The sequence below is a fragment of the Gallinula chloropus genome (genome assembly GCF_964237585.1).
Source record: "Gallinula chloropus genome assembly, chromosome: 4".
Classification (NCBI taxonomy): domain Eukaryota; kingdom Metazoa; phylum Chordata; class Aves; order Gruiformes; family Rallidae; genus Gallinula; species Gallinula chloropus.
Genome location: NC_140088.1, coordinates 4,941,433 through 4,953,810, shown reverse-complemented (window position 1 = coordinate 4,953,810; position 12,378 = coordinate 4,941,433). Strand labels below are relative to the sequence as shown.

At 43.8% G+C, this 12,378-nt stretch overlaps 1 protein-coding gene across 1 annotated transcript in view; it reads left to right on the top strand.

Moving 5' to 3' along the window:
- Positions 1-12,378, top strand: part of TTLL5 (tubulin tyrosine ligase like 5) — a gene marked incomplete at its 5' end in the record, with an annotated part of 136,194 nt that overhangs the window by 91,307 nt on the left and 32,509 nt on the right. Inside the window, one exon of the mRNA XM_084263320.1 lies at positions 12,176-12,353. Coding sequence (XP_084119446.1) covers positions 12,176-12,353 — 178 coding nt within the window. The remainder of the gene's footprint in view (positions 1-12,175; positions 12,354-12,378) is intronic.

Here is a 12,378-nt window from a genome sequence, read left to right as displayed (position 1 = left end):
AGCTAGCTTTCAGGTGAACACTTTCCACAGTCCCTGACTAGGTGAATTTGTTTATCTTGTTTCTGGAAGTGCAGAACAGATTCTGTCCTTCCCTTTAGGTATGCAGGTGATAAATGTAGAAGTGTTGTTTCTTTTGTGAAGTTCTGTTATCTGGCTATAATTCTTGGCCTTGTGTACCTGATATTTAATCATGAGGCAGAAGTGTGCCCAGGTGGCCAAGAAGGCCAACAGCATGCTGGCTGGTATCATAGTGTGGCCAGCAGGACTAAGCAAGTCAGTGTGCCCTTGTAGAATGTGCCAATGTACTCACCTTGTACTTGGCACTGGTGAAACCACACCTTGAGTACTGTGTTCAGTGTTGGGCCCCTCACTACAGGAAGGATACTGAGGTGTTGGAGCAGTTCCAGAGAAGGGCAATAAAGATGGTAAAGGATTTGGAGCACAAATCTTATGAGGAATGACTCAAGAAACTGGGGGTTCTTCAGCCTGGATGAGAGGAGGCTGAGGGGAGACCTTATCCCCCTCTACAACTACCTGAATGGAGGTGGTTCTTCCAAGTAACTAGCAATAGGATGAGTGAAAATGGCCTCAAGTCACATCAGGGGAGATTTAGATTGGATATTAGGAAAAACTTATTCACTGAAAGAGTGGTCAGGCATTGGAATAGGCTGCCCAGAGAGGTGGTGGAGGTGTTCAAAAATCATGTAGATGTGGCACTCCAGGACATGGTTTAGTTGATGTAGTGGTATTGGACTGGTGGTTGGACTCAATCTGAGAGGCCTTTTCCAACCTTAAAGATTCCATTACTCTAATATTTAGACAACGAAACATCCTGTTAGGAGCACATGACACATCTACATCATGGTTATATAGCACAACTAAGGTTGTGCCGCAGGTGGTATGACAACTGGATGGCATGACCCTGGAGGAACCCTTAAGGTTCTGCAGTGCAATGCCATCCTGTGCTGTGTCCCCTGGGAGGCTGGTGGTGGCAGGGGCATTTAGCTCAGCTCAGAGTGCTTTGAGTAATCTTCCCCATCCCATGAATTCTAACCCTACAAAACTCAGCAGCCTGGGTTCTGTTTGTTTGTTTATTCTTTCTCAAGTGCTCTAGACTTCACTGGTTTAGCCCAACTGTAATTCTTCACTTGGCCCTTGAGACTTGACCAAGGGGCCAGAGCTGCTTTCTTCATTCCCCAGTTCAGTGGGATCTTGCAGCTGCTGCCTGAGCACTTACAGCAAAGAGCACCCCACTCTGGGAAAGCCTATGCAGGAGGAAACTTAATGGAAAATATTAAGGAGAAAAAAATGTGTTTGATAGACTTTTAATATAAAAAGGGGGGGGGGGAGAAGAAAAGGGGGAGGGGGAGATTTATTCACTGTAATAGGAACCAAATGTTGGCTGGGACAGCAGCTGCACTCTCACTCTTTCCCTGTAAACTCTGAGCGGCTTTTCAAAGGAGGCATTACAGGGTGTGGGGCTAACTTGCTGGTCCTGACTTAACCCTTGCCTCTCTGGAGAGAGGTAGGGAATATGAGTTTTCTGGAGAGATTTGTGACTTTAATTACAGACCCTGTCATAAGCATATACTAGCCACATAGTGGTATGCTCTTAGAGTTTTCATCCTCATGTGCCAAACCTGCTTGGATAAAGCACCAAGAAAAAATTGATATGGCCAGGAATAGAGCCCTTTCAGTCTTTGCCAGTTTGGTTTTCAGTAGAGTTGCCTACACTGATAGAGGAAGAGTAGAAGAATGGGAGTGCAAGTCATGTTTTGTGTTGATCCACACTAAGATTTTACAGTGGAACCTCTGCAACAAGGAATACCTTTCCCATCTCTAAGCATCTAAATACTGGGACTTTGAATTCTGTGGGGTGTCTATATTCACCCCAGAAGCTCTGCTGGGACTAGGACAAGTGATCAAATTTAAGGTGGCAGTTCACACATTGAATGACTTTTCGTAATCAAAATAGAGCAAGACAGCTAAAATGAGGTGACTTCAGTTGGAGTCCACCTGCTCTATCTGAACTTAATGCTTTAAAGTTAGGTGGGGAAGGGGGATGCATGTCAGATTCAAGCATGTAATCTTCCCTAAAAACTTTCTTATGAGAGCAAAATGATACCAGGTTTCTGTGTTGGTCTTACTGTACATATGTCTTGCTGTTGAAATGCTTTTGTAGGCTCTGACTCCATTTGTAGGTGTGGAAGTAGGTGTAGAAAACATGAAGCCAGAACCACCTTCCTGTCAGTAAAGTTCACCCCTGTGTTTGCAGTTATCAGGGTAGAAGGTCTATGTGATTTTGTTAATTTAGATCACATGGGGGAGATATGCTTGGTTGCCTTCATTGCTTCTCCAGTGACCTGATGAGTCACACCAGGATGAAGGCATTGAACTTCATAGCCAGCTGGCTGTTAGTTTTCTTGTGATTTAGCCTTTCGATTAGTGAATTTCAAAGCTCCCTTGTGTAAAGAGAAGAAAAAAAATATAGTGTTGTTTACCTGCCAAGTATTTCCCAGATCAGAGAGACTGACAGTATTTTGGAACTGGCATGGAGCCAAGGATGCTACTAGGGGCCCCAAAAAATTGGCTCAGTTGAAGGGTAAATATTTTATTTCATTTGCTGAGACTGGCAGCTTTAGTGCTCCTGAAAGGAAGAGGTTGATAATACCAGCTAAATCTGGGATCAGTTGAGGTAAGTTAGGCCTTGCCTTCAGAGGTTTTCCCAGTGCTCCACAATCTCACCTTGCCCTGGTCCTGCTAGGCTGTCACAAGACTGTTTTGCTGCACCTCATTTCTAACCTCGTGACCTTGCCTTGATATGGAGACCCAGGACCTAAAGTGCATTTACTTCCTGATCAGCAGCAGAACCAAAGAGGTACTACACTGCCTTTGTAGAAGAAATTTTTTTCCCCCAAACCCCAGTTTTCTCAATAGCAGGGAAATAGCAGGAATAACTTGGAGAAGCCATGGAGCAGGAAGTAAATGAGCTTTGCTAGTATTTGTAGAATAAAGTGAAGGAGCAAGAAGGCAGCAGGCTTTCCCTGTATCACTACTGTGGTTGCTTATCTGGAACAATGTGCTCAGTTTTGAGTATTTGCCTAACCCCAAATACTGATAAAGTGGAAAAGGTTCAGAGAAAAGCAGTGTCCTGTCAAAGGCCAGAAGGGGCTGAGTTGAGGAAAAATTGGAGTTAAGTGTGCCCAAGCTGGCTAATCTCACGGGAGGCATAGCTGTAGTAGTGACAGTTTAGACTTGAAATAAGAGGAAGGTCATGCAATAGAACAGAGGAAAAGAAGTTTAATTGGGGATTTCAAGGAAAATTCTTGACACTGAGTGTGTACCTGCCTGTGGAGTTGTGCCACAGAGGGTGATGTGGACTCCTCCAGCCACTGAAACGTATACTAATTCTGTACCACGAGGAGCTGAGTTGGATGCTTTTGCTCACATCTTTAGTTTTGAATAAAATTCTTGTAACAACATCAACTCTCTAACTTGAAAGAGGGAACTGTAAGAATAGCAGAGGGGGACTCCTGGCATTTGCTAGTAATTATGCACATTAAAATGTCCTGGGACGCTTCAGTTGAGCCTCTGGTAGCTATTACAGTTAACCTATGAATGGATGTGGAAATTGTAGTTCAATCCATAGAACTTTTCATGTTCTCTACCTAAAACAACTCAGCCCAAAGGCTTTTCACATGGACCTTGTACATTTTCTGTTATCTAGTAGAACAAAGATAGCAAGAGCCTCATGTGTAAAAGTATCTTGAGCTACTTAGACTGGAAAAGTGGGGAGCTGGAGAACTAAGGCTAAAACTATTGCAAGGTGTCTGACTCTGTCTCCTTGCTAAGAAGGGAAAGTTTGATTGATGGTTTGGGACAGAAATCCTCATACATTTCTGCAGCACCTTCACTATGGGAGATGGCATTTGTCACTTTGAACTGGATTTGAACCCAAAATGCAGTTCCATGTGTTTGTTGTGTCAGTGCAGCCATGACAGGCTGCTCATTAACTTTAAAAGCTTTTCCTTGGCTTCTCTTGCATAGCTGAAAAGCAGATTGCAGGCCAGGTGATGGCATCCTCACTTTATAGAGGCCGCTGCTTCCTGCCCCTTCCCTCTCTCCACGTAGGTACCTGCACTGTGGTGAGTTCTGGACAGCTCCCCATGCTGCTGATCTCCAAAGTCCCAGGCAGAGCTCTTATAGGAATACCAAAAGTGCTTTGTTCTCTCCTGTTTTTTGAGAAGTTACCTTTCTTTGCCTTTGTACCAGAGCTGCTGCTGCTGAGTGTTTTAGGGGGTGCGTTTTCAGCAATGGGAGCTACAGGCCATGCTGAAACACAGATTCCTGCTGACTAAACAGGCCTAAAGTCACTCTTCCGTAGATACTCCTGATAACAGCAGAGGCCAGGAAGGAGCAAATCATTCTCAAAGACTCATTGCTTTGTTTTTCACTTCTTAATTTATTGTTTTTGAAGCTGAGGGGAGGGAAAGAGGGAGAAAAGACAAAGAAAGGGCTTGAGGCAAGTGGCGCTGCGAGAGGCCCGACAGTCCTGCATCCCAGCCAGGCCCCCAGCGTCCTGGGCTTTGTCCCACTATGTTTATCATTGCTCCATAGCCAGGCCCAGTCTAGGGCCTATTGTTAAGGATGGAAGAAGCATGTAGAGTGCCAAAGAAAATGTTCTGTGTTTTTCTGAGTGCCTGAACATAAGTCGGCAGGATGCTGGGAGCAGCCACGCTAGACAGAATCATTAGTTACTATGCCAACTACTTTCTAGAAGCTGGTGCCCACTAAAGCTTTGTACTGAAAGCTTCCTGGACTTGTCATACCACCTGAATGCCCTGTGGGAAAGAAACTGCTGCCCAAGATGGCGTTGCATTCCAGGGCAAAGCGTGAGCATTGATTTATACATGCAGTGGGGTGTCTTGTTGCCAGCAGTGACCCTTGTAAATGTCCTTAGCTCCAGTCTTTACAGGCAGGGATGCTGAATACCTTCGTTGTTAGCTTGTTCTCATTTAAAAGGAGGATAATTCTTTTCTCAGTCTGCTAGACCTCCAGCTATGTTGATTCCCACTGCCATACTATCAATTCTCAAAAACTAAGTAGGGTTAAACATAGAGGAATACACTTTAAGAATGCTGAAGCTTCACTTTCACAAGTAATTTGACTCTAGTTTGCATTACCCTGCAGTGGGATGAAGGTACTTTTAAAAATGTCTCAAAAGTGTCTGCATAGTACACCATAGGTGGGGAATACCAGTATACTCATGAATTGGTGTTGTTGCCTGCCACACAGGAGTTGGTGTCAAACAAGGCCCCAGCTGTGCCATTAGAAGAAGGCTTCAGTTGAAATGTAAATGAAAGCTTTATGTATAGTATTTATATTTAAAATCCTTATTTTTTGGGGGGGAACATTGGAAACTTTAAACCAAATTTATATCCAAATTATGCATTAAGAAATTGTATTCTGAATCCCTTCTACTCCTGCATTGCCCTCTCTTCCTCTGACTATTTCCTTGTTGTTTCACTTTAGTAAATATTTTTCTTTGCCCTGTTCTCTGCTGTTGTCTTTTATTGTCTAGTATTACTCATCTTAGCAGTGGTAGTGTTATAGTAGACCCTACTTTCAGATGTTTGAGGTACTTGGGTGCAGTGCATACTAGAAGTGTGAGCTCTCATTAGTAGTTAACCAATGTCGTTCTTTTAGTATGGACTTGGTTTATGTCAGGATTTTTCATAACTATGAGATTCTCAGAGTGCTGTTCTGTGGTCTGGTCTTGTCTACAACTTCACCCCTTGGAATGGGAACAGAAGCCAGTGCTCTTCTTTCTTGTAAGAGCTGACAATCACATCCCTTCTGTATGAAGACTAGATTTCATGAACTCTTTTTTTTCTGTGGTTGATTAAGTACATTAATACTTCTAGTATTTAGCATTCTAGTGTACTGCCATTAGTTCCTAGTACAGGTGTAGGTAGTTGATTGCATGAGGGTTGCTTACATTGGAAAGAGCTGATAAATTGGAAGAGAGACCTAGAGCAGAAAGGAATTTGGAGCCAGAAAACCTGGAGCTAAGGGCATGATGTTCTAGCACTTCTAGGCTGGGTTGTGATCAGAATAGTGTGGAGATCTGTTGAAATTTGATGTCGGAAGCAAAAGGCTGCAGCAGAGAGGTCTGATGCTGTCAGTGAAGAGGGAGGTGGAAATCTGGCCCAGACTTTATGAAAACTGCAGTTGGAAGAAAGGAACACAGTGGGTTTCTTGCCAAAAACACTGAGTAGCCCTAAGAGCTGCTGGAAGGACACAATCTTGCTTACAAAAGATGAGCCATAATGCCAAGGCTGAGATTTCCTGTACATAGTGAAGGCCTGAATCTTGGCCAGGTCTCTAAACTAAGCAACTCATAAATAATCCAGAGCAAGCTGTGAGAAGATTGCTCACAACCAGCCTGGCTGACAGAATGAAACCCAATCTCTTCTGGTGGCACAGGCAGGAATTTCTATTTCCCATTTACATTTGCATGCATCTCTGAATATTCGGTCAATCATTAGTGTTCAAGCAATAATCACGAATTGATAACAAACAGGTCTGTGAGAATTGACTCTCTGATCTTAATTTCCATTGGGGATGTGGGATTTTTCTGGATATTTTTGGCTTTGTATGAAATGGTGAGAGTTGTGAAAAAGCTTCTCCTTCAGTGTGGGGTATTTTATATAGTCTCTCTCTACTATGTGACCTCTAGTGTATCTATTAAGGTGTGAGGTGCTCTCCAGTCTTTTTCCAGCTTTCTCTAACTCAGTTGAGCCTGTTAAGCAGAAGAGCTGATTGCAGGAAGGGTGCAGGGTGCTGCCACGCTTTGATAAATCATGTGACAGGCAGAGACTGAGGATGGGAGCTGCACCACGATGCGTCCTTGTGAACGTGGCAAAAAGGCTGGAGCACATCTGGGGGCACCATACTGACTCTCAGATCCTAAGCCCTGTTCTCCTGGACTAGCACAAGCTTTGCCTTAGTTAGAACATCAGCAACTTGATAACCTGGAGGACTTTCCAAAACTGTGGATGAAATATCTCTCTCTGTCAGTGATCCTGAGACTTGCAAGTATGCAGGGTTTCTGTTGTCAAATATTTAATGCTTATGTTATAAAAGGTTGAAGTTATATATGATGAATTCATGTTGATTTCCATCTATAAAGAAGCAACCCCTATGGAAACTACTGGAAGTGTATTCAATTCAGAAGGGTTCTGCAGGCTGTAAAGCATACTCAGGCAAGCAACAGTGCTTTCAATGTAGCATCTAGAAAAAATGAAGTGCTGGTGTGCTACATCACATGTAGAGAGGGTATTAGAACTGCCAGGAGTTGCATACAAGATCATCTATGCTGCAAGAAAATGTTAGCCAAAGCTTCTGTGGTTTTGCTTGGTTGGTTGTTGTTTTGGTTTTAATGTAGCTCTTCCTAAAGATTTAATAATGTAGTTTCAACAGTTTTCCTGGGTAGTTTAAACCAAGCTTATCTGGCCAGTGTTATATCCTAAAGAATTTATTTTGGGCTACAGATCATACGTTAAAACAGAAAAAAATGGATTAAAATAGATTAGAAAACAAGTGAGAGCATTTGAGAGGTGATTGAAGTGGGCAAAGTTTAGAGCAAGCCAGCAATCCCAGTGCATTTTTTAGAACTGGACCATCAGTCTTCTGTATTTGTGTTTCCATCATAGTTAATCCTTTGCCCAGGTATCTCAAAAAACCCAAACCAAACAAAAAATAAGGGTCAAGGAAATGATACTAAAGTTTTGCCATCACTTAGTGGCCCTCACAGTAGTACTACACAGATTGCACAGCACTGCAGTACATCATCTCTGTGGCATGATGCCAGTTTGGCTATCAGCAGGTCCAACTTTGGTGGAGTTTCATTTACATCAGTTTTATCCCCTACATTTCTTTCTGACTTCTATGTTTTAGAACACATCACTCATTTGCTAGCTTCCCAGGGGTTCTTTTGGATCAAAGGATAAACTTTATGCATTGCATAAAGCTCTGAGCTGGAGGTAGAAATGAGAGAAGTTGGAACAGACATGAGTTTCTAAAATTAATCACACAACATGACTGAATACCTTAGAGTGCTTGACTGACTTCTCTAACTTCTGACTGAGACCTGAGACAGGTTTAGTTTCAGACCCCTGATGAATGAATATTGGTTGTATTTTTGCAGTTCAGGTGAGCTCTCTGGTTCAGTGTCCTGCCCATGGAAGATTCTGTGGGAAGCTCATTACATGATGTCATGGAATGGTGATGCTTCCCCAGTAATCTGTGGGACTGGGTGATTTTCTGACCAGGAGATGGTATTTTTCTACGTAAATAGTGGTTCTTGCTTCTGTGAGCTGGTCTAATAATTTTTGAACCCCTGTAAAATTGTGTCATCTCTGGCTTCCTGTAGTAAGAAGGCATCCGCGGTTTAATTATGTGTTATGAGAAAAACTACCTCCTTTTGTTGGTTTTAACCTGCTCACCTGATTACTTAATTTGATTTTTTCCTATGTCTTGTATTGTGAGAAGTGAGTAATTGCTCCCTATTCTCATTTTCCCTGAAGCCCATGATTTTATAGGTATTTTTCTTATTTCCTTTTAGTTGTCCTTTTTCCAAGCTGAGGAGTCCCTATTTGTTTAGTCATTCCTCAATATATAAGCTGTTCCATACCTTTGATCATCTCTACAGCATTTCCTTGTACTTTTTCCAGTTCTACTGTAGGCTTTTTAAAAAGGAAAGAGGGACGGGGTTAGAAGTATCCTCAATATGAGATGGATGCAATTTTGGTTTATATGGTAGCATAGTCATTTTCGTGGGTTTTTTCCCTATGCCTTTCCTCTGAGTTTTCTTTTTGAGAGCATTTTAGTGATGTGTTCATAGAAAAAAATCTATTTAGCTCTAGCTGGAAGGTCTCCTTCCTGAATAGAAATAACTAGTTCAAAGTCTACCACTGTGTAGATAGAAGTAGGGTTGTGTTTCCCTGGATGTGTGACTTTGTAGTGATTAAATTGAATGTCACCTACCAATTTAAGGTGATGTCATTCAGTAATGTGATGTTTTTTCACACTTCTCACTGCCTTTTTCATCAGCAAACTGTCATTCTGGTCCCCACCTTCCCCCAGATCACTTCATCAGTGTTTTGAACAGCAGAGACCGTTGTACAGATTCTTGTGGGACCCCAGTAGTGATCTTCCATTGTGGAAAGTGTGCATTTATCCATTTATTCTAGCTGTGGTTTCATGTGTTTTAGCTGAGGTCCCCTTTATCTTAGGTTGACTTGCTTTATTTAGGATCATTGTGAATAACCTGACCAATTTTTTTCAACTGAGAAATTGCTGGTTTTGTAGAAGTTATTCTAGGCAAATGGACAAATACAAATGTTTAGCTCAAAAAGGAGGCATTGAAGATCATAATCAGTAGTACTGATGAGGAATTAATCAGGCTGAGCACTAACATGACTTTGGAGCTTTTGAATGCTCCTCAACTTTCTCTCAATGTTTGTTTCAAGGGCTGGTCTGCAGTAACCCTCAGCTATTTCCCAAAGGGTCCAGCCCAGTCCTTTGTGCTTTTCTGCTGTCAGCATGACCTAGCTTTACTGCAGGGTGGGGGGTAACAGATTCCAGCTGCTTCACATGAGGGAAAAAATCCAATGACCTTTAGAAGGATGGATGTTGGAGTCTGTGTCTATGCAGTGGAAGGAGCAGATACTACCCCTGGAATGGGAGTTGAGTCTGGGTGTCAGCAACCTGCTGGTAACCCATGTGGTGAACTGGTGGGTCTGGAGAGGAGACACTTGGGGAGGGTTTCAGAGATTCCTTGTCCTCCTTTTAAGTTATGTTTTTTTGTGGTGTCCTGTGCTCAGTAGGGGGCAATACTGGAGGTCAGCAGCACGCACACACAGATGTGTGGATCTGGAGCTGAGTAACTGCAGGTAAAACCGCATCAGGAGAGGACCATGACACCACTACTGGGGCAGAAGAGGAAGGTGGGTTTAGAAGGGGGAAGCAGCTCTCCTAAGAAAGCCAGACTTAGACCTATACAACTTGGGTTTCAAGGCCTAGGGACTGTCAGCAATGTTACAGTGGTCCCTTTTCCAAGTGCTGGGGAAAAGAACTGAATGACTGAGAATCTTGTAGCAAAAGGAAGCAGGGAGTGAGAGTCACTTATTCAGTAGTGTACTAGAAGCAGAGGACTGAGGAAGCTTGGATGGGATCCCTTGAACAGAGAAGTCTAGTGAAGGCTCCTTACAGCCAGTGGCCCATAAGAGCAAAAGTGATAGTGGTACTTCAAGCAGCAGGAGGCCCAGAGATGTAGAGGGGAGATTGATGGCAGCTGGACTCTTCCTGTTGCTGAGGAGCTGAGTATGGAGAGTGACCCTTTAGTGTTTGGATGCCTTGTCCTCAGTTTGCATTGAAAGGGATGCATTAGGTTATTTTGGAGGGAGAGTGTGTAGGGCTGTCACTTGCTTCTGGTCTTGCTTGAAATGTCCTTCTGAATATTTTAAGGGGTTTCTGTGATAATGAAGCTTGTGGAGGAAGGTGCAACACATTCAAGGGAAGCTGTGGCATGTTCAAAGAATCTATAGTGTAAGTTTTCATAATATCCTGAAGGGAGGAGATTGTAGTGAAGTCCCTTGCCAAAAGCATGGCCTATGCTCCAAATTGTGGCATGGAATGGAAAAGACACCAAGTATCTTTTCACCCCAGTTACTTATGCCATGCATAAGAAACACAAAGGAAGTCTGCTCTAGGAATCCAAAGGAAATACTTGGAAAGAGTGGCTGACAGAAACACGACAGAGAGCAGCAGCAGAGACTTGGGAAGCGCAGGTGTGGAGCCTTGAAGGTTTTATTAGCCAGAGTGTCGGGATTCAGTGGGTCGTATGGCATCCTGTCTTGTGATCACAGGCTGTGTGGGTTGCTGGGCCAGTGTAATTTCTTCAGGACACCTTGTGGTCCTGTCAGTCTGCCACCTGCTCTCTGCAAAGCCTCTCGGCCTTGTGTAGAAGTGTGCTGGTGCTGCCTTCTTGCTGATGCTTACAAACTTCAAAGTGAGCCAGTTGAGCTCCTGTTGGTGCTTATCATGTTGCAGGCCACAGCTGTACTCCCACCATATAAACCTGTTGTTAAGAACTCCTGTCTCTTTGCAGGAGGCCTGTTGTCCTCTGGAAAAGGCTTGCATTACTGTGATGAAAGAAATCAGCTTAGGCCACAAAGATGATCAGAGGGCTGGAGCAGCTCCCCTATGAAGAGAGGCTGGGGAAGCTGGGCTGGGTCAGCCTGGAGAAGAGAAGTCTGCGGGGGGACCTTATTGCAGCCTCCCAGTCCCTGAAGGGAACATACAAACAGGAGGGGAATCAACCTTTTAAAATGGTAGACACTGGCAGGACAAGGGGGAATGGATTAAAACTAAAGGAAGGAAGGTTTAGATTAGATATTAGGGGGAATTTTTTTACAGAGAGAGTGGTGAGGTGCTGGAACAGGCTGCCCAGAGAGGTGGTGGATGCCCCGTCCCTGGAGGTGTTCAAGGCCAGGTTGGCTGGGGCCCTGGGCAACCTTGTATAGCTCCAGGCCTGGAGGTTGGTGTCCCTGCCTGTGGCAGGGGGGTTGGAGCTCTATGATCCTTGGGGTCCCTTCCAACCCATGCCATTCTATGATTCTATGATTATCTTCAGTCTCCTCAGGTCTTTTGGACTGTAGCTGTATGGAATCAATATATACCCTAGTTGCAACCTCTCCCTATCAGTCCGTTGTCTTCTCTGTGGATATTGTACTGCATGTCTGTCTTCTATTCCCTTCCTGCTCCATTGTGTGTGTGCTTTGTGTACAGTAACAAAATCTCTGCAAATCCAAACAAATCATTGTCACTAGTGAGGGGAATCCTCAGCTCTTTTCCTGATGCCACTCTGCCAATCTCCAATGCTAATCAGCCACAGATATCCTCCAGTTTTGAATTTTTTGTCTCTTCTCCTTTGTTCTCCTAAAGTATGGGCCCAGCCTGGAATTCAAGAAAATCCATAGCAAGGCAGCCACTGGCACATGAAGCCACTTAATACAAACTCATAGCTGGCTAAGTATTAAGCAGCAGTACCTTGTAAGCAGGAATCCTTATATGCAGAGTGGTGAAAACATGATGGCTCTTCTTTTCCCAGGGCTCCAGAGAATCCTAGTTTTGCCTGGGAAGGAGAGATGGAGAACAGTGTCTACAACAAGGTGATGCAGAGTCCACTGGCGCATCCCAACTATCAGCTGCATTTTGCTGTGCAGCAGCTTAAGCAGCAGAAACTTCAGTCACACCAGCTGCTGGAGCACAGCCAAACCCGGCAGCAGGTAAGCTGAATAAAAAAGGAATCCT